Source organism: Bemisia tabaci, chromosome 5 (genome assembly GCF_918797505.1).
Source record: "Bemisia tabaci chromosome 5, PGI_BMITA_v3".
Taxonomy (NCBI): domain Eukaryota; kingdom Metazoa; phylum Arthropoda; class Insecta; order Hemiptera; family Aleyrodidae; genus Bemisia; species Bemisia tabaci.
In genome coordinates this window covers 34,835,286-34,860,311 of record NC_092797.1, presented here as the reverse complement: position 1 = coordinate 34,860,311, position 25,026 = coordinate 34,835,286, and the positions used below count along the sequence as shown (strand labels likewise).

Here is a 25,026-nt window from a genome sequence, read left to right as displayed (position 1 = left end):
ATTGTAGTGGAATCTCTCTTCCTCATTGTTTAATTTGTATAAAAGTGTAAAATACCTTTCATCCAATAGATCCTTGTCAGTTAGAAGATCTGCATCATCTTTGGCAAGTTCACTGCTACTTTCCCAATCAGTTTCAACTTCATCTGTTTCGGTGTCAATCTCTATTTCTGTTGATTCCAGAACCTTAAGAAGAAAGATGCATCAAATAAGCCATCTGATCTAATCTAAATCTAAATTAAACAAGGTTAATCTGAAGTAACATTGCTGATAAGAATTGATGTGTGGGATACGGAACAAGAGTATTCCAGGAAATTCAAAAAAACTCACGAGCCAGCACTTTTTCCTCACATCAGAATTTGCCGAAAGCCTTATCATTGTCAAATTCTCTGCATCTTTTGAAATTCCTAAAACTGGCATTTCCCAAGTTTTTTAAAAAGACATCACTTCATTTAAATTTCCTCAAATTGCTCCCTGTGTTTCACAATTTTTGTATTTCACAGATTGCAAGATACTCCTTCCATGAATCCATCAATTTTTGCATTTGTCACTTAAAAAACTGATGATGATTCTTCAATTCAAAAGTATTTTTAAAGTTTTACAATGAGTAAATAGGTTGTCTAATATCCGTATACCTACTGTGAAAAGAAGAGATTAAAATCAAAAACTTACCACAATTGAAGCAGATAATTTTTCTCTGGCATTCTAAATTGATGTGTATTTTCAACTTAGCAGTTAAAGAATTGAGTGGTTTGTATCTTTTTTAATGGTGTAAGTCCAATAAAAAAAAATATACCTCAGCTTGGAACCTCATCAATTCAAAAGGAAAAAGAAAGAAAGGAACATACAAACATTATTAAATAAGTTACCTGGATCTCCTTCTGTAGATTTTTCTCTTCTTCATCAAGCTCTTTACTTTTCCGAATTTCTTCCTTGTCCAATAATTCATCTTCCAACAATTCCGTCTTTGAATGGTCTATTATTCTCTTTCCCCCCTTACTCTTTTCATTTTCCTTGCTCAAGACTTTCCTCTTTTCACTTTCACCATCTTTCTTCTTTCCATCTTGAACTTTCAAATCCTTTTGCTTAGTTTTCACAGCACTTTGGCGTGCTGCTCCAAGATGACTCATAATTGGTCTATCCTTTTCCATCTCTGCGTTTTTCACACTTTTCAACTTATTCCTTTGATTCATCTTGGCTATTTCCCAATTTTCTTTGTTTTTCTGTTGTTTGTTATTCTTTTCAACGTCTTTGGACTCTTTCTCCATACTTAGCGCCAGTGCAGGTAAGGATGTTGCAGGGCTTGGCAAATAGTATCGGTTACTGGGTTCACAATTTGTGACACTGTTCCTTAATTTGAGACTGCTAGAACTTTGTGTCAATGGATTGCTCCGCCTTGATCGTCCAACAACTGTTTCCCAGCCATCTGTAAAAGACACTGATCAATTAGCAATGTGTATGTACGCAAAATTAAAAGACCATAAAAAGAATTTCTTATGCATGTACTACGGTAACAATAGGATAAATAGTACATTCCTGGAAACGTTTATCAGAGAAAAATCTTTAACCCTTATGAAAAATTGCTTTTCTTAGCAGTTTGGTCGTGGCATTGCCAAACATGGCCTGGCACTGTGCTGGGCCAATGCTAGATGCCAATTGAGTAGTAAGAAAACTCGTTTCTCTGTTCTTGAGAGCAGTGGTACAATTAAAAAAAATTGAACATGACCTAAAAACAATCATTTAAAACTGCTGCTTCAGGCAGGAGTTGGCTAATAATCGTACGCAGTCAAGGTGTTAAGATCTGTCTTATAATTTATTGGTCAGTAATCTACTGTTTTACATAGATTGAAATTCTTTAAAAGAAACAAATGTGACCCAACTTAAATTTACCTGGATCCTTTTCAGGAGTTTTTCTAAGTTTTGGAGACTTCTGAGCGCTGGAGGGTGTTTTTTTCGGAACTGCTTCTGATTTGTAGCAGCTTTTTATATCAATATTCTTCGATTGTTTCAAGAAGTTGCGACCTAATGCTTTGTCTAGGGGTGAGATAATCTGAAAAGGAAAATTTTTGGAACAACTAGAAAGCAAATCTTGAGTAGAGTATTTTTTGTTTGTTTGTTTTAAGAGCCTTCCTTTAAATTGTGGTCTTTGTTTTCTTCATGCCTGAGATCAATGCCTATACATTAGGTATTATCTACATATGAAATAGCAGTGCTCAGATCAAAAACTGTAATTCAATGTGTAAAGTACTGGTGGCGAGTTTTCCCCACCCCTTAACTTTGAGCCTTTCTTTCAGAGAAGTGGCAAATGAGAAGAAAAATTAGACTGATAGTTTGATACCACCAAAAACCTATGGCAAGTTTACAATTGAAAATCTGAATAATTGTGTGAAAGGGGCTTTTGAGATTTTATTTTATGGAAGTAGATGTAGGTATGAGATTTATGAGACTCAATGGCCAATTTGGACAGAACAAGAAATCACGAAAACTTAAAATTTCAAAGTGATTAATAATAGATGCAGCAAACATTCAAAAGTCTAAAAAATTAATACTTTTGATGAATAATGAATAAAATAATTTTTTTTTTCTAATTTCTAGTGGTTTACAACCCAGCCCCATGCGCTAAATTTTGGTATAAGTAAAAATAGATTTGGAGCAAAAAGACATTAGTAAAGAAACTGACACATGCATACCTGTTTATTAGAGGTGTTACTAGGAATTGAGTTCCTGTGACTTAATACATGTTTGGATGGACGGATTTCCACAGATGTTCGGCTCCGCACCAGGCTTGAGTAGGCTGGTTTTGTGCTTACACTCTTGGCAGGAGGATTTGAGACTGTTTTGAGAGATTCCTTTCCTTGACTTAGAATTTTTGGAGTATTAACTTTACTCGTGTAGGTGGGATCAGGACTGCTATTAGCAGGGTGCTTTTTGCTGCTATCCACTGAAGGATTCACTTCAACTTTAGGACTAGGGCAGCTTTTAGAGTTCTCCTGAGGTATTTCCTCAGGACGACTGACAGGTTTGGAAATTGCTTCTTCACCTAATTTTATAGCTGCCCTTGAGACTTTGATAGGATCTTCAGTTTTTTCTACCAATTTTGGTTTTGTAGCTAGAACAGACTTCTCGTCTGTTTGAATCTGAACATCAGTCATCTTTTTGGTGTCTTTCTGTTGTGCAATAGGCTGTGTTCCTGCAGCATTATCCTTCACTAAGATTTTCACATCTGGTGCTGGTTTTTTAGCATCTTTTAAAACTACCTGTGATTTGGTCTCAACATTTAATGATGCTTTGACAGGGCTTGCAGATTCTTTCTCTAGCTCATTTACTTTAGTACCAGACTCAACTTCTGTTTTTTGGGAACTTGAGGATGTTGTTGTCTTGAGACTCTTTTGCCCACCAGTCGTAACACTCTCAGTTTTTGAACTTGTAGTCGAGGAAGAAGCCTTAGTGCTTAAATTAGGAACTGTTAAACTTTTGCTAGAAGTGAAAGTTCTTTGTGCAACTGGAAGTGCTTTCGGGTTAGAGTAGCTGGGAGAAATTTTTGTTGCATTAGTGGTGGGTTTCGTGCAATTATTTACAGTCTGATTAGAGAGAGCAATAGTTTTCTTAGGTACAAAGGCAGCAGCAGCAACATTGCGGCCTGGAATTACGGTTGGATTACTTTTAACAGCTGCCAAGGGTTTCTTGGCGGTGGCAGTTATTTTACTAGCAGTGGATGCATTTTTGACAGAAAAGCTAGGGATTACCTTCTTGACTGTGGGCGACTTTAACGGCTTAGCATCTTTAACAGAATCAGTAGAATTGTTGGTTTCTAATACCTCTTGAATACAGGATAGTTCTAATGGTGAACTGTCATCTGTTTTTTTCATAACTTTGCTTGAAATTTTGTTTTCAGCCTGATCGCATTCTAGGGAGCTTTTGAAGCCCTTATCATTAACGCTATCATTGCTTCCAGTCAAGGGAGTTGGTGACTTTTGATCTTCAGATCTTTTTAATGAGTTCTCACTGACTACATCACTGACTTTGCTGAGACAATTTTCTGGGTCGACATCTCCAAATTTGAGACCATGAGATTCTAAAATTGTGTCATTAGGATGGATGGTCTTCAGCAGTCCACTTGAATTGAAACTGAGTTTTTTCTTTATAAAGCTGTTACTCATTCCTGGTAGCATTTTTGGAACCTGAAACTAAACATAGGCATTCATCAGACAAACTATTTTGAAATTGATAGGTGCTCCAAAATACTCAAACATGTATGATACAGCTAACAGCTGAGAACTTCCATAGAATGACTATTCTGTTTAAAAACAATGCAGCTGACCTTTCTCTTATTGAGAGACTTTCTTAAAACACTTAACGTTCTGAGGAAGAGGAGAACGCAGGTGAGCATTATTTCATTGTGTTTTTACAGGTTGATGGATTAGGACTTACATCACCAAAGCATTACTAGGGGAGGGGGGCCGGAAAATCCGAAATTTCTTGTTACGTATCTTATGAACGGCCCATTATTAAATTTTACCACATAAGGTTTATGAACCACCAAGATCTGTTAGACTGACCTCTATTACTACATATGACCGCAGAAAAACCTGCCAATATTTCTCTGCAGCAGAAAAACTCACACAAGATGCTGTAAAAATTCGAGACCGGCACCACAATTAACCTAGAGGACCTAAGGTAAGTAATCTAAGGCATCTACATACATAAAAGTCGCTATATAGCACTCCCTGGCGCTCTACAACACCTAACCTCCACTGCCCTCTGTCGAACCATAAACCTTTGAGCGTTGAGCACCTTAACATTTCTGCTTCAATCCCATCCCTCCATCGTCTCATTGGGCGCCCTCTGCGCCTTCTCCCAGGAGGAGCCAAATCAAGGATCTCCTTCGGCAACCTGTTTCCCACCATTCTCTGAGCATGATCATACCAAATAAGTTGTTTCGTCATTATGGCATGCACAATGGTATGTTTGGCATCCATGATCTCCCGTACCATTTCATTCCTGACACGATCCTCTTTGGAAATACCAGCAGATCTACGCCAGAGGTCCATCTCTGCCGCACCTTTGACTACTTAATTTTAGTGACTTATTCTGATAAGTACTGTCAATGAAAAAAAATTAAAAATAAAAAAAAATAATACATATTTCTGACGCCAAGAAATCTTAATTCCAAAAATAAGAGGTGTTTCTCCAGGTTTTATGATATAATTTTGTCAAATATTATCGATTCTTCAAGATAATACATTTAGCAAACAAGTCTATAATGCAGTTTGCTGAAACAGAATGCTTAATGGATTGAGATGTACATATTTTACCTTCCTGGGTGATGATTTCCGAACTTCCCATGCCAGCGAAGTAGGTCTTTGGGGTGGCGCAGTGTTTTCATATTCCCATTTCAGCTTGAACCATTCCACTAAGCTATGGAACTCACGGGTGAAATTTTCTAAAACTAGAATAACTTCCTGAAATTGTAGGGATTGCAATCGTAAGATTTTCAGTGAAAAATACTCAGATCTCCTCTGTGATTTTAGAGGAAAAAGCCAATGACAAAAATGTGATAGTGGGCATAGAAGGTCTATTTTTAAACTTGTTGACCAAGTTATAATACTCAGAGATGCACAGAATATTTTCCTTCCAAACTATTTGGAATTTTTTGGAGAAACTTCCGAATTTTTCTGATACAAAAAATTGAAAAAATTAGTATAGAGCAGAAAATCAGCGATTTAACTTTTGAATATTGCATCAAGGCCGAAAATTAGCCTCAAGTTTGCCTTGATTTGAGGATTGGACATTTTCTGCACCCCTGGCTTGGCACTTTCAGTCCATATTTAGTGAGTTTGATCTCACTTTACAAAGCTTTCAACATTGCACGAAGATACTTGAGAATATTGAGAAATCATCCATGAGAAAGTCACCAATTCTTACCTTGCATTCTGAGATGCTTTCGTCACTTTCACAGGTTTGATAGATTTCATCTACAGCTCGCTGCAAATTTCCAAATAAGAAAGCCCAATATCGAGCTTGCAGCTCTGAAAAGAAGAAAAGAAGAAAAGCAATTTAAGTAAAAAATCTTCATTTTTTGTCAAAAGATAGAATGCTACCAATTTTTGACTATTTCTAGCAATGATGCAGCGAACTGACAAGGAATTTGTGGTAAAACTAGAAATACAAATTTATCTGCCAGTGATGTTGTATATTACCAAACATGGATATACTTCTTTGAAGAACAAGATCTTCATCATTGCACGAAATGTTTTATGATTTCTCTAGCTCATTTCAAATGTATTTTCTAACAAAAATACAATGCAAAAATATCAGGTACTTGATGTCCTATTGACAAAATAAGATTGAGTGGAAATTTTGAGAAACAGCAATAAAGATAATGGTTTTTCTAGGTCCACCTTCAGACTACTTCACGATAATGTGAAGTTCTTTCCTTGATTTTCAAAATATTATCAAGTTCTAAACTGTTCATACTTTTACGTACCTACAGCGATAAAAAAAAAAAAAATAAATAAAAAAGAAAAAGGAGAGGCATTGTTGAAACATTAAACCAATTTGAGGTTAAAACGTTTTTAACCTACTTACCTAAAAATTGCCAGCAGCTGCATACAATTTGGTAACATCAGCTTGAAAACAGTTAACGTCAATTTGCTAGGGTTGGCCTTAATAGCTTGAAAACAGTTAATGTCAATTTGCTAGGGTTGGCCTTAATAGTGATATGTTAATTTTATTTCAACGCAGTTTAATTTCAAATTTCAAACTTGAATATTTTTATTATATTAAAAACTGGTCTGACAAAAGAATTTAAAAAAAAGAGTAAAAATTACCCGATTTCTTATCTCTTCCTGTTGATGCAGATCGAACCCTGGATCCAGGTTTAGTTCTTTTAGACATTCTCAGCTGTTCATCCATCTTAAGATCCAAAGATTTCCCAGAGGGCAGCGGTTTCCAAAATCCATTTTTTTCTGGAATAAAATATGGAGAAATTTTAACAGGTAGGTAGGTAAATAAACAAATAAGGAGACAGAGACAATTAAGTAAAATTGCTCTCCCAATAGCACAGAGTCTACAGAAGTCAGAAAATATGAGAAGGCAACTTTGTGGGGCTTTTTATACCAATGTATACCTTTTTACAATGTTTTCATCCTTTTACTTTCACCGGTTCCTTAGGAGGTTTCATAAAAGATAATTCAAGAATAACTGAATGCTCTTGTTTCCTCTTTGCAGTTCTGAAAATTGAGTTTAATTGAACAAATTGATTAGAACTGTAAAATTTGATAGTTGCATTGTTCCGTCTCGTTGCCTCCGATGCCATGAAACTGAGTAAATGCAAAATGATGCACTTCAGTAAAGCATTCCTCCAGTTGTAAGGCTTAAATTCAATTATGACACTCGAGTGAGGCATTTTTAAAAAGAAATATTAGATGGGGTGGATAGTTAAGCGACGCAATAAATGCTTCTGAAGGATTCAGTCATTTAAATGAGAAATTAGTAATTTTGATATTGGTAAACTTAAACTTCTCTGACTTCTCGCTTGCCAAGGGACCAAAGTTTACCATAATTAAAAGCACCAGTGCACTAATATCAGTATGACCTTTACAATAATATAATTGTTTTTGGCACTAGATTTGCAAAAAAAAGTCAAATTTTGGGACAGAAAGAAACGCTACTTTTGTAACTAGGGAGATCCGATAATGAATTTTGATAAAATGAGAGGAAGAATTAAGTTTGGGGGAAGGCTTGGATTTTTCTACACCCCTGCATTTAAGGTTTTTCCCATGTTTATGAAAACATCACTGTCATTCTAACATTAAAACATTTGGTATTTAGGATACTCCATAAAGAGACTAAACGATAAGAGAATGTACGGCAGCTTGGATGAATCACGTGAAAATAAATTAATTTTTATCACTAAGTACGGATGGTTCCACAAAAGAGAACTACAGAAAACTTACCTCCAGGCGAATCAACAGGAACTCTGAGATGATTTGTTACAACTCTTTCTTTGATTTGGAGCATAGGATGAGGATCGCCCATGATCAAGTTCCAGAGTTTGCAAAAATTCTAGAGGAAAAAAAGTCAATAGGTAAGCAAACATATACGTCAATTAGTTCAAGCGCCACCTAGGTAGCTTGAAACAAGACAATCTACCCTTATATATTTGTGCAGATGTCCTTTCATGCTGAGGCTACTTTCATTCAGGTTTGGATTATCAATCCTTGAGCCGTACAGAACTAGATTTCATTCACAGAAAAGCATAAATCCAGTTAGGAATCTATCTACCAAAAACGACAAAAATTGTGAAGCAAGCCAAGGGTGAATGTTTGAGAGTTCATTAAAATGTATTGGTCAACTCAGATATAGATATTTGCTTGCATGAATATGCACTAAACTTAATGTTTCAGTGTGAATAAAAAGTCAAGCAAGTGGAGGAGACAATAACAACAGCTTCAAGTCATTTATTGGATCGTGTGGGAGTGGGTAACATTGTGCAAATTGAGGACAGACTTAGATGGCAATTTCAAGTAACGGAAGAATCTCTTCGTAGCGAAAACATAGCCATCGTAGATTTAATCATAATTTTGCTTGATTCTAAAAATTCAGTCCTAAAAATTGTTAAATATCAATAAGAAGAGAAGACAATAACATAGGTTATGCAAGAACACCTGGTGAAAGAATGGATAATAACGTTCAAAATAAACAATAAAGCGAATAATCCCGACTTACAATAAGTAATGCAGATCAAATTGAAACACCGGTCACTTCAACCATCCTCGCCAATGTAACTTGTAATTTTAAACTGCAAAATTATCTGCCCATAATACACTTGATATGATAACGGAACGAACGATAAGCAAAGCACGAGAATGTTTACAACAGAGTATCCGAAACTCTGGATAAACACTACTGGGTGCTCTCACCACCTTCTTTATTAGTGGCAAGTTGACGGACAAATCAGAGGCTACAAAATAAAACTGTGTCACAATGATTGGCTGAGAGAACAGAAAGCGGTGGTACTCAGCAATATAAATGTGTGGCGCGAAAGCTTATCAGTTTTTGCCTCAAAAAGGGCATAACGTGTACTTTTGATATTAAAAATGTTTAAATATCTAAAGGTCAATTGATTTCAGAAACTTTTTAAAGCCTTAGACGGCGAAGAGCTTGCAATCCAAAGTTGCTGAATCTCTAGTCTACAGCTTTGTTAATAAAATAAAAATATTCATCCAATCCTAAGTCAATCAAACGAGAAAACCCATATTTGGAGGTATTTCTATCAAACGGAACGATGTGCATTAAGGTATGAGCCCTGAGACCCATAAGAATAGGTGCATAACTGGGCTCACGTCATAATGCACATAGTTCCGTTTGATAGAAATACGTCCATTTAATAATACAAAACCTACTGATGCTGAAGAATGAAATGCACCTGGTTTATATTTAAAAAAATCAAGAATGATACAACACGCTATACAGTTATGCTTTGAGTTTTGAGGTGCTCGGCAAAAATCGTCAACATGAGAGTCATAAAGGGACTCTACCAATGAGGTGCGTGATGCGTGTAATACTGTCTGACGCATTCTTGATGTTCCCTCTGTTTTCTCCGTACTTCACTTTTTTCGTTCACATCCCTTGTTGGTAAATGTCACGGTTGAGTTGCATGCAGTTCGGAGAAGTGTTTTTCCCGAATAGTCTCTTCATTAAAAACCCGCATCTTCAATTGAAGCACTGTTTTACAACTATTTCCCAAACTACTATATTGTTACTTAGTGATCGGGAATAATTTTATCGGTGCTTGGAATCGGTTGAAACTTTCTTGTATGGTATGCGAGGCATTCGTATCTGACGCACACAAGATTCTTGTAAACACTTGGGCGTGACTGTGTTCGAATTTTACTTATAAAAAGCCTCTGTCTCTTGATGTATGCTATTTCTGATATTTATGCAGTATGACGGAATACAAACTTGTCGTCGTCGGTGGTAAGTTCCTTCTCTCAATTAGCTGATATTCTATCAATCCAAAGACTGAACACCCCATTGTGTAGCCTCCTAAGCAGGCTGACTTCAATTGAGTAATTATCATTGCATCTTTCATTAGCCAATGTTTTATCTCCTCCCCTTCTATTAGCTTAGTATTATGTGTTAACACATCTTTTCTACAGAATTTCGAGTCATTACTGAAGAGTAGTTCCCCTGTTATTGAGCCTATGAGCCAACCTTACCTGCAGGTGCCGGGATGCAGATCATTGTGAATTTGAAAACATCTAAGTTACTTTCTTAGGTATTCAGATTCTCGTTTTATGGTTAGAGAAGTTTCACTTAAGTTTCTACTGTCCAAGTGAAGATTTTAAGAAAATATGTGGACTATGATTTACACACAATACACATTAATCTGAATGAACTTTGGCGGCTCAGGGTGTTGCGGAGAACACTGAATCAAGATTTTCTGGCAGAATTTAGGATCAAGAGTTTATGAGGCAGTTTTCGCCTGCTTTACCTATTAACTCATAAAGAGGAAATGATTACTCACCAGGAAAACTGGGAATTTTCCTCTATACACTATTGTGCCCTATTATGTACTGCGAGTCTGTATACTCTAACCCCAGTTGGCTCCACAGAATTACCACCAAATTTTCTGTATTATCAACTGTGAAATTGCATCTTGATTAGGGGAGTCTACTGTCCCAAGTTGGTGGATACTGAAGGATAAAAGCCTACTAAGTGTTTCCTTGATATATCAGAGCGTGTTCATGAAAAGGTTAGGAGGAAGAGTACCACTAAGGAATTTTAGAATTGTCAATGTATGCAGAGATTCTTGATCTAGTCGGCTTTAGTCCTTTCTTATCTTATTATTCTCTTCAATTTCTTCGTAGTATTTCTAAGAGTCTTGGAAGTGGAGTTGTTGCAACATGAAGTCACGATTCTTGTCTCTCAACATTCACAATGACATCTTTACTCACGCAATGACCGTATGAGGGTAGGCACTGATTCAGGTTCTCGTGGAGTGAGAGATTAACTTCAGTCCCAACATCCAATGCTTCAGTTCCACGGAGAGTTTGGTGAGATGTGCTGTTGCCTCACCTTGGGACCTTTTCTAACCTGCGAGAATCATAGCATCCAACATGTCAAGAAGTGCCTGCTGAACCAATGCTCTTTTAAAATCGTCATGGATCAGTTTTCCATTATCTCTGAGAATTTTTAAAAACCTTATTTTTGTTAAACCTGAAAAAAATTTGGGGAGTCTCCAGGAACACGGAGAAGAGAATAAAATGATTGCTCTTCTAGTTAGATTTAGCATTAGTGAGCAATTTTTAATTGACTTGGTACCCACAAGTGCTCTGTATTTCCAAAGACCAAGAAATACCATTCCTGCATAGAACTCAGACACCATGTGATGATGTGGTTAGCTCCGCAGCGATGAGGAGGTAAGCCAGATAACACGTTAAACATATGATCATATTCAAATGCCCATATTTAAATACGTAGGATGCTGAGAAGTACCTGGACACTACCGTGTGAACAGATTAATCCACTGCTGAACATGACGCGTTTCGGGGCTTGCACGGTCATTCTCAAAAATCCCTTTTCTTACTTACAGGGAGTTATATTTAGAGATCAGTCAGGATTTAAGGCTGGGCGCTTTACAACTTGCATGTTGCTGTAGTCCACCCCACAAAATCCATTTTTTGACAATATGTTAGTTAAAGTAGGTACTAACATAAATTCTGATCCTTGCTGTCTAAAGTCTCGTTTTCTGCAACAGTTTTCCGGGGGATGGGGGTTAGAATTCCAAATTTCAGGATAATGTAATTTATAAATGATTCCCAGGCTAACATTCTAGTGTTTAAATCCTTTGTGTAAACGTACTGTGATTTTCTGTGTCAGCATTCACTTGAAGTGAGAAAATGTTGGCTAAGTACATAACTGATTCCTTCCACTTTTGTTTATTATTCCGGTGGGGTGGTGTCGGTAAAAGTGCCTTAACCATTCAATTAATCCAAAATCAGTAAGTTATTATTTTCAATTTTCGATCGGAGGGTATTATGAGAATGATGATAATCAACCCAAAGACAAAGAAAAACGCTCAGTTCCCCTTTCTCTCTCTGTCTCATGAACCAAAGTTGTTGAGAGGTATAATATTCTAAAATTCTTTGATGGGTGGTTCTTACAAATTTCAGGCGGAGTTCTTTCAGTAATTTTTGCACGTACAGGCATAGGATATAAACATTGACCTAGTATCTCATACTTTCCTGTAATTGTGTCCTCCGCTCGGTTGGTAAACTTTAATTATGCTGACAGCACCTACCCTAAGGATCTACCTTTTCATGAAGAGTTTTACCTAGTAAATTTTGACTTCGAGGTCTCATGATGTGCCCTTGCTTATCCCTTTCACAATACTTGATGTTTGGTAAAAATTTCATCTCAATATGCTGGGAAGACCCTCCAACTCATTTTCCATTTATCTGGAGTTTTATTACTTCTGCATTTAGAAGATTTTTTAATTCGCCAGTAGCAAGGAGACTTCTAGAATATCTTTGTATGTCATCTGTAAGTCTCCGTGTCCTTATCTCCTCATGCAGTTAGCAAATAAACCAGTCATGATAATGGAACATCTCGATTTTCAGACATATTTTAAGGCATGTAAACATCGTTTGTAAATTGTTGAAAGTCCTCAATTTTGGGTTTAAGAAATTATGATGAACCATGAACTGTTTTAGGCCAAAATTTGTAATTCTTTTTACTTCTAATGAAGATCTATAATCTTTATCTCTTTGTTTCAGTTTTGTGGATGAATATGATCCCACAATTGGTAAGCATCACTTTTTCACTTGGTCTTAGGTATCTCATTACAGTGGCTTTAAAAGTGGCTGAAGCATGTTTTCTAGATGTTCCCAGAAGGCTTTCTTGTAACCTATATACTGAGTCTAATACATCTGTTTGACATTTTCAACTTATCTATAAATGCATGGAAATGCATAAATTTGATCTAAATCAGATGATTAGTGATTCTAAACATGTGTTCAAAATTTCTAGTCTCTGTTCTTTTCACAATAGCAGTGATAAACTTTTTCCATTTTACATTGGTCTGACAGAGATTGATGCTCAATTTTCGCTTGCGGTGTTTTAGCCAAAAAGTGGCAGTATAGTGGCCTGAAGGGTTCAGTACATGGTCAAGATACCCAGCCGGTTTTTTTTATTCTAGAGCTAATGTTAGAATAATAACCCTTTGTTGACTCAATTAAGTATTATAGTGACATCCGAACGTAGGCATCCAATAAAAAAAAAAGTTTTTTTGACGAAAAATACTGTTACATTTGAAATTTGTTTGTTCATTTTTTTCATTCATTTTTTTTTGCAGAGGACTCTTATAGGAAACAAGTTGTCATAGACGGCGAAACATGTCTGCTTGACATTTTAGACACAGCTGGACAAGAGGAATACAGGTAAAGTTAATGTTAAATGTATGATCATAATAAAAATGGAAAACACTTATTTCTTTGTGCCTAGATTATAATTTCAAGTGTTATCTATTGTCCTTTAATAGGTCAGGATACCAAATTTTTTAACGCTAATTAACCTTTATTCATGTCTCTCTTTTGAAGGCCAGTCCATTCCTCTCTTATTTCTCCTCAAGAGATGATTTAGGTATTGCAAAAATCTAAAGAACATGGATATTCAGCAAATATGTTATGAAGGGATGTAACAAGAATGGATTTTAATGAGACACAATTCCCTTTAACCCTTCAGTAGTGATCTCACAAAGTAATTGTTTAACACAAGGAGTTTTAATTATTTCTCAGGAATGTGTCCCTGAAGTTCTGAAGGTTGTAATTCTTTACGCGAAAGGTATTGCTTTTGCTTTCTTCAACTTTAATTTGTTTTACATTTTGACCTGTATTTTAGTGCTATGAGAGACCAATACATGAGGACTGGTGAAGGATTTCTACTCGTCTTTGCAGTGAACAATGCCAAGTCATTTGAGGATATTAGTAATTACCGGGAACAAATCAAAAGAGTCAAAGATGCGGAAGAAGTCCCCATGGTTTGTGAGTATCTCCAAAATACATTTATGGTCAATTTTCGTGATAGTGGAGCAATCTGAACCCTAAGACTAGATGTAACCCTTCGATCCATTACCTAAAAATAACAAATATTAGCAAATGTATACAAAGTTTTCTCATTTGTCTCAGAGGAAACAAATCTCATTATGAGGGCAAAACTTTGCGACTCAATGTATTATTTACAGTTAACACATTTCTGCCACACTGGTTATACCAAGCGCCATGCCAGTTGTTTTGACCTGGGGCTGAATTTTGTCAGTCCTTCCACTGTACTTAAATATACTTAGGACAAGTCTCGACAGCACTCAAGTCCTGCTTAGTGCTACTGATTCGTCGGCAGTGCGGTTTGGACTCACTGATGAATGTTGCACTGCTATGTGTAAGAGCCATCAAAAATTGGCCATGGATATAATCGCTCGCAATGCTAGGCTCCGAAGAGGCCAGCAATTGCTGCAGACATGTAAATGCTTTGGCTTACAACTATCATGGTCCCATCGGTAAAAAGCATCACTTAACTTATGTTTTTTGATGGGAAAGAAATGCTATGGCGCTAGAGGAAACATGTACCTATCCTAAACATCATGGGATGCAACTCTTCAACATTCTTTTCAAAGCCTCACACAGTAAATGTGTCATATCTATCTCTCCAAAAAGTTCAAAGATGATCAACATGAATTCAAGATTGTAAACTATTATCCTAAAAATGGTATTAAGAATCGTAATTTGACCATCTTTCCATCATGATAGCTAGTTGCAGCAATGTGCTTGTCAATATGAGAATGCTATCTCTCACAATGATGCTCTATCTTTCGCAAGCATTCCTCCTCCCCTTCCACAGTTTGCTGTCTGTACTTAAACCAAAGAAGCTCATTAATAGCATTCTGATACAGCAGTTCCGCAGGAAATAGTCCTATGATGACTGGTGCTGTTGTCCCTTTGACGAATATAAACTGCTACTATATACTCATGCTGTAGTTTTCCTCTCCAAAACATCACCTACAAAATATGCATTTAGCCTCATATCCTCTAAGAGTTCTTGAAAATAATTAAAAATGAACGCTTTCAAGAATGAAAAAAAATTCCTGAAATTTTGAAAGGAATACCAGAGAAGTATTGGGTTTAATTTTCAATTTTCAGTTCAGATCAAAAGAATTTTTAGGAATAAATTGAGCAACTTATAAAATCCCGATTGAACTTGCAAAAGAAAAGTGAAAATCAGAATTATCATTGACAGCTGAACCGCCATGGAACAGGTCTTGTTTTCAAAGATTTTTTTGGCAAATGTCATGAACAAATGTAAGTTTGAAAGGTAAAGCTCACTGTAAATTTTGTCATTAAGGCACTTAGATAGAATAATTAAAAATGAGGATCGAAGAAAGATCTGAATAACTACTTATTTTTTACTCTCCTCTTTGCAGGATGATAGCTCCTCTGTCATGAGTAAAGATCAGCTGTCGTGGGTTTATTATCTCAACAAGGAATTCGCAACCAGTTTGGCGTGCACAAATTTTTACTTTAAAAAATTCAGACTTCAACGTACTTTAATTTTAAAAGTACTCCTTTCAGTGGCTAGGGTTGTCTTCAAGGGACCAAAATGTGTCCATTTAAAATAAAATTAAGTGGAAGCCAAAGTTTTTAAAAGTAATATTTTCAAATTAACAGATGTTATCATCTGTTAAAAAGTTGCAACCTTGTGCTAAAAATTCAGCTTGATTCGATCATGAGTCAGCGTCAGCCATGGCTTTTAAACATGTCAGATATGTAATTTTTGCTGAGATAACATCAAGTCAAAATGAATTTTGAAAATGGGCCTGTTGCAAGCTTTTGCTAGAGCAAAAATAAGAGTTGTTTCTCATAGAAAATGTCTCAAAAATCACAATGAGCGCATCGGCAAAGTCTGAAATGCACTCCTAACTGTAGTATCTGCGCAAGAAATTTGCGTTTTTTTGAGCTTGCCACTTCAAAAACGTTACTATGGCGCAGGTGAACATTTTGTTAAAGGAGCCGTTCCATCTAACTCCTGCTCGGTAGGACACTACTCAATAGTCATCATGGCCGACGCTCCAGATTAAAAAAATGCCAATTTCTTATGCAGATTGTAAAGTTAGGAGTGCATTTCAGACTTTGCCGATGCGCTCATTGTGATTTGTGAGACATTTCTGTAAGAATCAAGTCTTGTTTTTGCTCTAGCAAAAGTTTGCTGCAGGCCCATGACTTTGCCTTAACTCTTATAGTAGGTACTCTCCAATCATGCAGTATGAAAAAATCAAGTGAATTTAATCATCAACCCAATTTTTTTGTGTGCATGACTAATAGTTCTCCGTTTGAATTTCAGTGGTAGGAAATAAATGTGACTTACCAACACGAGCAGTAGATTCTCCAGTCGCTTTAAAAGTAGCGGAACAGTATGGTGTCCCCTTCATCGAGACGTCTGCAAAGACAAGGCAAGGTGTGGATGAAGCGTTTTACACACTGGTCAGAGAAATTAGGAAAGATGTAAGTAAATGGTCAATGCTTTATCTTCTCTCAAAAGTTAGGTGCAATTTCATGTTTCAGCAATACTAAAGACAATTTAAAGGTGCAACAAGTAAATTAAGTTCTGCATTTTATCTTTTGATAATTTGCAGGCCAATAATTAGGGCTGTGCGAGTACTCGAATTTCGAGTCGAGTCGAGCCGAGTATCGAGTACTCGACTCGGCTCGAAAGTTAGGTTAGGTTCGAGCGGAGTAACTCGAACTCGGCTCGAGTGTCAACAACACGAGTTTTTTCGAGTATTTCGAGTTTTTTTTAGCCGGAAACGCGAAAGCGTCCAATTCCAAATATTTCAATCATACTTAAACTATTGTTAGTTGGTGCATCATTTTACGATTGAATAACATCAGAGTCTCGTCGGCAAATTTTACCATCCGCAGCGACACACGCTACCGCCCGGCGATTTCCTGCCGCCCGCGGTTTGTAACTGCACGGTAGTCATATGAGCGCATTTATGCGCGCGACAAATTTCAACCTGCGGCGGCGACCGCCGCTTGGAAAACTGAAAGTGAGCACGTGTTTTTGGACCTTTTGCGCTCCAGAAAAAACGGTGTCTGTCGCGGCGGCAGAAAATGGTGTGCTGCGGCTACAAAAAATATGGATCGCGCGATTCCAAAAACGTCGCGGCGACAAACTGCCGCCGGCGACACGGCGACACGAATTGCGTGCATAAATGGGCTCTGAAAGCCTTCACTTGTGCCGCCCGAAGTTCCTTTGATGTACCTACGCCGCGCCACGCCGCTTCTTGCCAAGTTTGGTCCCCTTTTCAAATTAAACCGCGGGAAGTTATTTTAACGCGTAACTGCCAAACATTTTGTAATTTTAGTGTAAATCCTTTCCTAAGTGTGCCATCGTCAATAATTATTAATATCATATTATGAGTCTTGTTTGGAATTATTTGTTGTAGAAAATAGATTAAATCACGTTTTAAAACTCGAAATTACTCGAACTCGACTCGAGCTCGACTCGGCTTGAGGGTCATTTTCAAAGCTCGACACTCGGCTCGACTTAGTGAAAAAATACTCGAACTCGGCTCGAATCCGAAAAACCAGGCTCGCACAGCCCTACCAATAATCAAGTCAGACATTTTATCAAATATTTGGGCTGATAGTGAAATTTTGATGGTTTCCAAAGTCTTGTATGTTTTTGACAAAGAGCTCTGAGTTTTCAATGTTTTTGAATGTAAGAATTCTTAAATCTACAAACTTCAGTTGTATTTTGCTCTCCAAATGCCTCTCTTATAATTTGACCGTTTACGCTTTAAAATATCTGTATTCTATGATATGTTGAAAATCTCAAGATAATAACTCGTTTAAAGACTAGATCTAATTTATTTACCATGTTTACAGAAATTTCTTCTCTAGAAGAGGAAATAACTTTTTTATCTAAAATTAGCAAAAAAATCAGAATTTTATGGTGAGGGAAAATTAATTGACTATTTGCTTAGACATTTGACAAAATGCCTAATTTAACACTTGCCCGCAACACACACAGATAAATACACAAAAGGAGTGTTATGAGATCTTCAGAATGTGAAAAGTTTTTATCTCTATTCAGTTGACTAGAGAGGTGTAAACCGTTCCATTTGTTACTGCCATCAAAATCAGAATTTAAGAGTCATAAATTGAGAAATAACAGCAGCTATGTTTACTTACAGACCTGGAGACCAAAACGTATCCTTTTAAAATAAAATTCAGTGGAAGCCTGAGTTTTTTAAAGTAATGTTTTCAAATTAACGGTTGTCAATATCTGTTACAAATTTGAACTCTAGTGCCAAATATTCAGCATGGTTTGATTGCTGGTTGAACCCCTGTCGTTTGAATCGTTGTTGACATCTTGTTGGAGATTAGATTAGCTCTGTGGAGTTGTCATAAAGTTAAATCATTCTGAAAAAGGAATTTGGTGTATGCGCCATTGAAAAACTCTGATAAGTACATATACTGGCTGCTGAAATTGTCAAAATCGCACGGCCTTACCTTTGAACTCCTCCTGATCAACAACACATATCAATGCCACCATGGATTCTGCCTCCATATTGATTGTGATGTGTGTGCTTGTAAATTCCACAGCAATGAGTGCACATTTTAAACCCTGCTTTCGGCCACCCTAATTTTTTACACTTTCACAGGAACTTTTTTCCTCATAGCTGTCATCAAAAAAAGTTAGAAAAATCACACTTAGCTTAAATCACATAAAACATCTGAATGGCAAAATATAAGATGACCCAGCTGACTCATTACATGGAATCAAAATGCCCTCAATTTTTCACAAAGAATCGAAGAAATTGTTTCATGTGAAAACAAAAACACCCTTTATTTTATGAAAATTGTTTTTTTCTAACTAATTTAACTTTTGGAATTGAAAATCTCTAGCTGGAATGCTTTTTCTCTTTTAGGTACATTTTTCCATTTCAAAATTGTGTCCTCAAACATTTGTTTTTATTTGTTTGCAGAAAGAGCAACGAGGCCGAGGTAAGGGGAAAAGTTTTGGAAAAGGGAGAAGAAAGTGTTACTTGTTTTGAAAGCTGGGATATCTCAAATCAAATAGAATGTGTAATTTTAAGGTCCACCTATCGTTTTTTTTATCCCTAGCATGTAATGTACTCGCTCCAAAATGTTCTTTCCCAAACTTCGCTCTTTCAAGATTTCTGCGCATTTGAATCACATTTTTCAACACAGAGTAAAATGACATAGAATCATAGACTGACTTTGAATCAAAGGATTGTTTTGCAGAATTCAACTTTAGCTTATGGAACAGCAATGCTTGTTTGCAATTTCTTATCTTTTCGTTTTTTAAGTTGTTAGTTATTTATTTTTGGTACCAAACGGGCTGTGAAATATAGCACTAGCGCTCAGAGAAGAACGAAAGATCCGGAAATGCCTATAATCTATCTTTCTGCCCCTCTGTATTTGTGATGTATTGTGAATGATACCATATTTTCAGTATTTTTGTACATTTTAAACGGATACCAGTGATTGCAGTAATTTAGTTTTAGAATACCTAACATTAAATTACTATGTTCAAAAACCACAGACAAAAATTTTAAATGATCAGATGGTTAATATTTTAATCCAAAAATGGACTAAACAAGCGCTCATATTATCAACTAGTTTGATACAGTGATCGGAAGCCTTCTACAATCAGCAGTGAATGTTTTCAAACCGTTTTGCTTGTAAATTTCCCTACTTAATGAACTTCCTTGAAACTGATGGTGAAATAATGTTGAGTTGTCACATATGTGGAACCCTTTTATCAACCACCCGAATAAATTTAAAGTAAGATCAAGGATAAGTTTTGCTTACTTGAGGCACTAACGCACAAGTTATGCTTGAAGAGAAGATTTGAGAGTCCTCAAGTAGGTATAAATAAAGTTCTTGTAAATAATTTGCACCCCATTTATTCGGAAATGAATCCTGTGAACAATGTTGGTGTGCACGGTATATCTAATTGCAGCCTCAAATGACAGTCTAGGCAGAGCCAGTAATGTCAACATGAGGGTGAGGGTGGAACCTGACGTTTTATATCTGATTATGTACATCTAACTCATCATTACCTTCAGGACTTTCTCATTTCTCTTTGACAACTTTTCATGTGAGCATTTAAGGGATCGTCTAGGAACTTGCCATCTTCCGCACCATTGGGTCGAAGCCTCATTTTTGAACATTTTGGCAATCATGTCCATACACTTTTTTTCCCACTGCTTAACTTGACGTCATTTTCAAGGAATCTGTATAGCTTAGTCGCATGCCAAATTTTGACCTGCAAAGTCAAGTGCAATTTTTTCGTGCAAGGCTATGGTCTTTAAAGTTTAATATGAGTATTTATTTAAATGTTCCCCATGAAGAAGTGTAAGCATTATAGATGCTATTAGTGCCACGTCACAGATAAATGATATGTATCGATTTATTCTATATACTTTTTTTTATTTTTTATATTCAGCATTGAAAGAGGTTCTGTCATTGTTATTGTTTGGATCCAATTCGATATAATAGAGAATTTCTATGGCAACGTCACCACTAATAGCGTCTATAAAATTGTAGAGGGAATAAAGAAAGTATGTAGAGGTACAACAAAGATACATTTTGATATCATGATTGATGCCTCAGATGTTAGCTAGGCCTTCCTTTCCTCTATTCCTAAGTTACAAATAGCTCCTGTAATGGAATATCATTAAGGTGGAACAAAGTGAAATAGAGAGAGTTGCAGAAATCTAAACGTAACGCAGAAATAAGAGTTAGAGGTGGTAAAAAAATATCTGCTCCCATTGTATCAACCTTCAATTCCAAATTAAAACATGGATCATTTTGATTCTCCAGTATTGCTTTTTCTGTGTTGCCAAGGTTGTCAATATTCACCCATGACAAAGCGTTTCCTCAGGCAATGTTTCTGTAGTATCTACCGAGGATAAATTTTATGCAACATATTTTCAGACTCGACAGAAGGTTAGTGGAATTGCAAACTATGGCAAGTCCTCGGACAAGAAGGAAAAAAAACAGCATTCAGTTGAAAAATAAAATTGGATTGCTATAACATCAAGGATTAACAGTTTTCAGAGGATTCCAAAAGAAGTTTCTAAAAGAGATTTATGTACTGTTAAATGCTGCAGTGGTTTATAATGGGAAACATTGGTACTTTTAAAAATGAAAAAATGTTTTTCAATGCAATGGAAATTTTTTAAATTTTTGGCAGTTTAATTCGATATTTCTCTATTAAGTTCTAAGAAATGATGAAATTGAAATTGCTGTGGATGAAACTGCATTTTTTCTACCATTGAGTCGATAACTCAATTATCTGTGTGCCAAAAAAGATGGAACAGCACATTGCATATTCTTATTGGCTGCAATCTAGTAACTTTAAGTATTCTCGCAATTACTTTGTCCTTTCTCTTTTGTATTCACCAATCCCTCTACTTGAACTGAGAATGAAATTTCCCTAGTTCCCTTGAGAATTTCCCCCAATTATCACTGTATATTAGTATATTCCTTATCTATCATTTCAGTTCCAAACTGCGAAGTCTCCTGTGTCTTCATGATTTTATTTTTTTCTTCATGCCTAATTCCAAACTGCCAATCATTAGCTCGAATTTTGATTGCTCTTGTATTTTAAATTATTCCTCTCATGAAGTTTAATTTTAATTTTTTTAGCTATCTTAATTTCATCATATTTTGAAGTGAGCTGTAAAATAATTAGTACCACTTCAGCCTTCTTATCTTAATACTTCTTTCTTCGCATTGCACTCTTTTGAGTCATACAGATGTGGATAGGCCTGCTCTTATAGTCTTCGCATGTAGTTGGTAGTCCCTGCAATTGTCAAAAATCAAGATCAATGATGGGTGCTGAATTTCTTTTTCTTTCTTTTCTTTCTCAATTTTTTTTTATTATTTATTTCTTTTTTTTTTAAAAAAAAAATTGATAAGATATTAAGACTGTCCCCCATTAGAGTTAAGTTCTTGTGATCTTATCACTATGCATTGTTAAAAAGTTCTCTAAAATGAAGTGTGAAATAAAGGTAGCCTTTTTTCACATATTTCATGCCTTAATTTTTAGAGATTTTGAGCTGCTTCTTGATTATATTCATGACTTATGCTTCGTATTATTGAAAGAAAATGAAAAATGAAGAAAAAATCTGCCTTTAATTTTGTATAAATTTCAAGTGCTTTAAAATTGTTTTGAAAAGTGTGATTGCTAACTTTCTTCTTATTAGATGTGAGGAGAATAATTTTCTTTTCTTTTCTTTTCTTTTTTTGAACAGAGGAAACAAATGTCTTGATTTTCATGCATTCTAAAAGGTGTAACTTGTTTGACTGGATTCAAAAAGTACAGAAGATTTTGAATTGAGTTCAATAAAATTTAACATTATTATCTTTCTATCACTCAAATGTAGTTCGAGGAATATATAGCGTTGATGAAAAATTGAGAAGGATCATTGGTCAGTATCAGATAATGAAGAACTAAACATTTGTCTTGAATTCTCATGGATAGAGACTGACCAAACCAGGACTTTCCTATACTTTGTTCTCATCATAACCTTCACCTGAAAAAAGTTGGAAAATTTTGAGTTCCCCTTGTTTCCATTAAAGTTTCAATATTTATTTTCAGTTTAAAACCAAACCCAAATCTTCCCTTTTCTGAAAAAATAAATTGATACATTCAAGAGTTTTAAATAAAGCCCTATTAAACATTTGATGATGAAGTATTCTATTGGTTCTAAAACAAAAGATAAGTGTCAAACATTTTGATGTTTTTCAAAATGAGAAGATCAATTAGTTTGTGCCAGCTTTTACTTTTGGTCCGCTTTTTCAACTGACTATAAGCTCTTAGAAATGAGGTAAAAATCATGTACCTCAAGGAAAATGTGCTCGGGTTTGATACTTACCAATACCTACTTACAATCTATCTTTTTATCTGTGGAAAACCGGGAAGAGGCATGCTTTGTTTGTGGCGTTTCAACATTTTTATCCCTGCTATGTATTAACTATGGAAAACCAACCATACTGTTTGTGTGAAATTCTCTAAAGATACCTATTCTTTGAATGACAAGAACATCGTCAAAAATGCTTTAATGAACCAATGATCTCTTGTGAAAATGAAACTTATTCGATAGGAAATGTACAACATTGTAAGTAAGGATATATGTCCCTCTCGTTTCACCATCAGTATTTCACAACTTCCAAGTCTAACGTCAATGAGCTCAGTATCAAGCTAAAAATATTATTTGTAGGCACACTACTAATTTCTGATGGATTGCTGTTATAATGTTTCCAATGTTAGGTTGGTAGTGAGTTTCACAATGTGATGTTCGTTGATATCCATTTTTGGTTCAGGTTCAGGTTTATGCTAAAACCTGTTACTGTACGATCATTACACTTCCATCATCTTCTGTATACATATTGATTTCATTTCTCGTTTTGTTGATTTCCGTGTGTTGAACCATGTTTTTGAATTTGTAACAACGCACAGGTGATAAATACCAAACGCACGAAGAAAGGCAAAAGTCTGTGACATTATTTTTAAATTCAGAAAAATGAACTATTTTTATAGAGAGTTTTCAAAATGTTGAGTGGATGATTTAATTTATCGCTGGCTATTTTGCCAGTGCTTGCTTGAAATTTCCTCTAATGCTCAATCTACCTACTTAATCTTGAAAAGCAATGGAACATAGAGGAAGAATGCTTGTTTGTTCAATAAATAATTAAAATTCTTCTACTATGAGTTGGAATTGGTATATTGAACGAGTATGTTAATTAGGTATTTCTCTGCTTATGCCTCACTCTGCCTTTCTCTCTCTTCATACTGAAGCAGTTAAATTTAAGACCCATTGCGCAATATAAATCTAAATTTTATGGTGCTTACTAAGTTCACTAATTATTTATTGAACTCAAGTCAACTGAAACAAACCTTTTTTTTTTCCTCCTGAGACTTTGCATGTACTTTGAAAATCTTAATAAGTCAGCTTTTGTTCTCAATCTTATTTCATACGCACTAATGATTTGTAAACATAAAAAAATAAGAATAGCAATTTTTTTAAGTTTCCATTCAATTGCTCCCTCAGCTTTCTAGGCTCATGTGTGTTGTATATGATTCTAAACTGTGAAAATTGGATATGTTTGTAATTTAGCACCCTGGATAACTTTATGATATGTTTTGGGAAGGGTGAGAGACCAGGTAACCTGGAGGTCCACTTTTTGTCAACATTTTTCTGTCCCTTCATGTGACGTATATTTTTGTCTTCAAAGCAAATAGAGGCTCTCCATTTGTACTTTTTGTGCTCAGTCACAAAGCTGCAAACTTTCACAAGAATTGAGAATGTGCCAACATTCGGCATGGTTGACTTAGATGTCCGCTCAGATAGCTTTCATGTCCAAGACCTGGTACTTGACTGCTCAGGTGTAAGTGCTAGGTGTGAACAATTTTTTTGAATTGATGGACCGTATTTGCAAACTTGCAAAAGGAGAAAATGTTTTTGATGTGTTGAGAACTAAACTGTTCCTTTGATGAGCCTAGGCACTGTAATATAACTAAATTTTTACGGTCCATTTTTTAATTCGTCAAAAAAGTGCAAGTGATAAGTTGTAACGTTTAGATTTTTTTCCTCCAAAAGTAATACCCCATAAAACAATATCCACGTATATCATTTCCGTATCATTAACATGTTCAGTAGAATAGTGAAATGTACATATTTAAAAACACAATAAATATACTTTTTATTATTTTAAAATTTGATGTATTCCTTATTCTTACGGTTTAAGCTTGACAATGGCTATGTTGCAAGGAGTAGGTAATCATGAATGTTTCAATGATCAATTATATAAATTCAACATCAATATTTTTATGTTGCTACCTTGACAATGAATGAGTATCATCACGTTTTTAAAAAATTGTTTTAATTAGTCTCATTATGATTATTTTGGTATACTCCTATCCTTGCAGCAT

General features: G+C 35.6%; 2 protein-coding genes across 2 annotated transcripts in view; one reads left to right on the top strand and one right to left on the bottom strand.

Annotated features, from left to right (window-relative positions):
- Positions 1–8,885, bottom strand: part of ssp3 (short spindle 3) — a 44,819-nt gene extending 35,934 nt beyond the window's left edge. Inside the window, exons 1-9 of the mRNA XM_019052106.2 lie at positions 8,728–8,885; positions 7,956–8,064; positions 6,828–6,965; positions 5,923–6,026; positions 5,313–5,459; positions 2,688–4,184; positions 1,888–2,047; positions 867–1,423; positions 56–183 (exon numbers count right to left, since the gene is read on the bottom strand). Of these exons, the coding sequence (XP_018907651.2) occupies positions 56–183; positions 867–1,423; positions 1,888–2,047; positions 2,688–4,184; positions 5,313–5,459; positions 5,923–6,026; positions 6,828–6,965; positions 7,956–8,037 (2,813 nt within the window). The 5' untranslated portion in view covers positions 8,038–8,064; positions 8,728–8,885. The remainder of the gene's footprint in view (positions 1–55; positions 184–866; positions 1,424–1,887; positions 2,048–2,687; positions 4,185–5,312; positions 5,460–5,922; positions 6,027–6,827; positions 6,966–7,955; positions 8,065–8,727) is intronic.
- A 3,018-nt stretch (positions 8,886–11,903) lies between these two features.
- LOC109037435 (ras-like protein) lies at positions 11,904–24,811 on the top strand. The gene is made up of 6 exons (XM_019052103.2): positions 11,904–12,004; positions 12,780–12,808; positions 13,358–13,442; positions 13,903–14,045; positions 16,396–16,556; positions 19,046–24,811. The coding sequence occupies exons 1-6, from the start codon at positions 11,904–11,906 to the stop codon at positions 19,112–19,114; spliced, it is 588 nt and encodes a 195-aa protein (XP_018907648.2). The 3' UTR covers positions 19,115–24,811.
- The last annotated feature ends 215 nt before the right edge of the window (positions 24,812–25,026 follow it).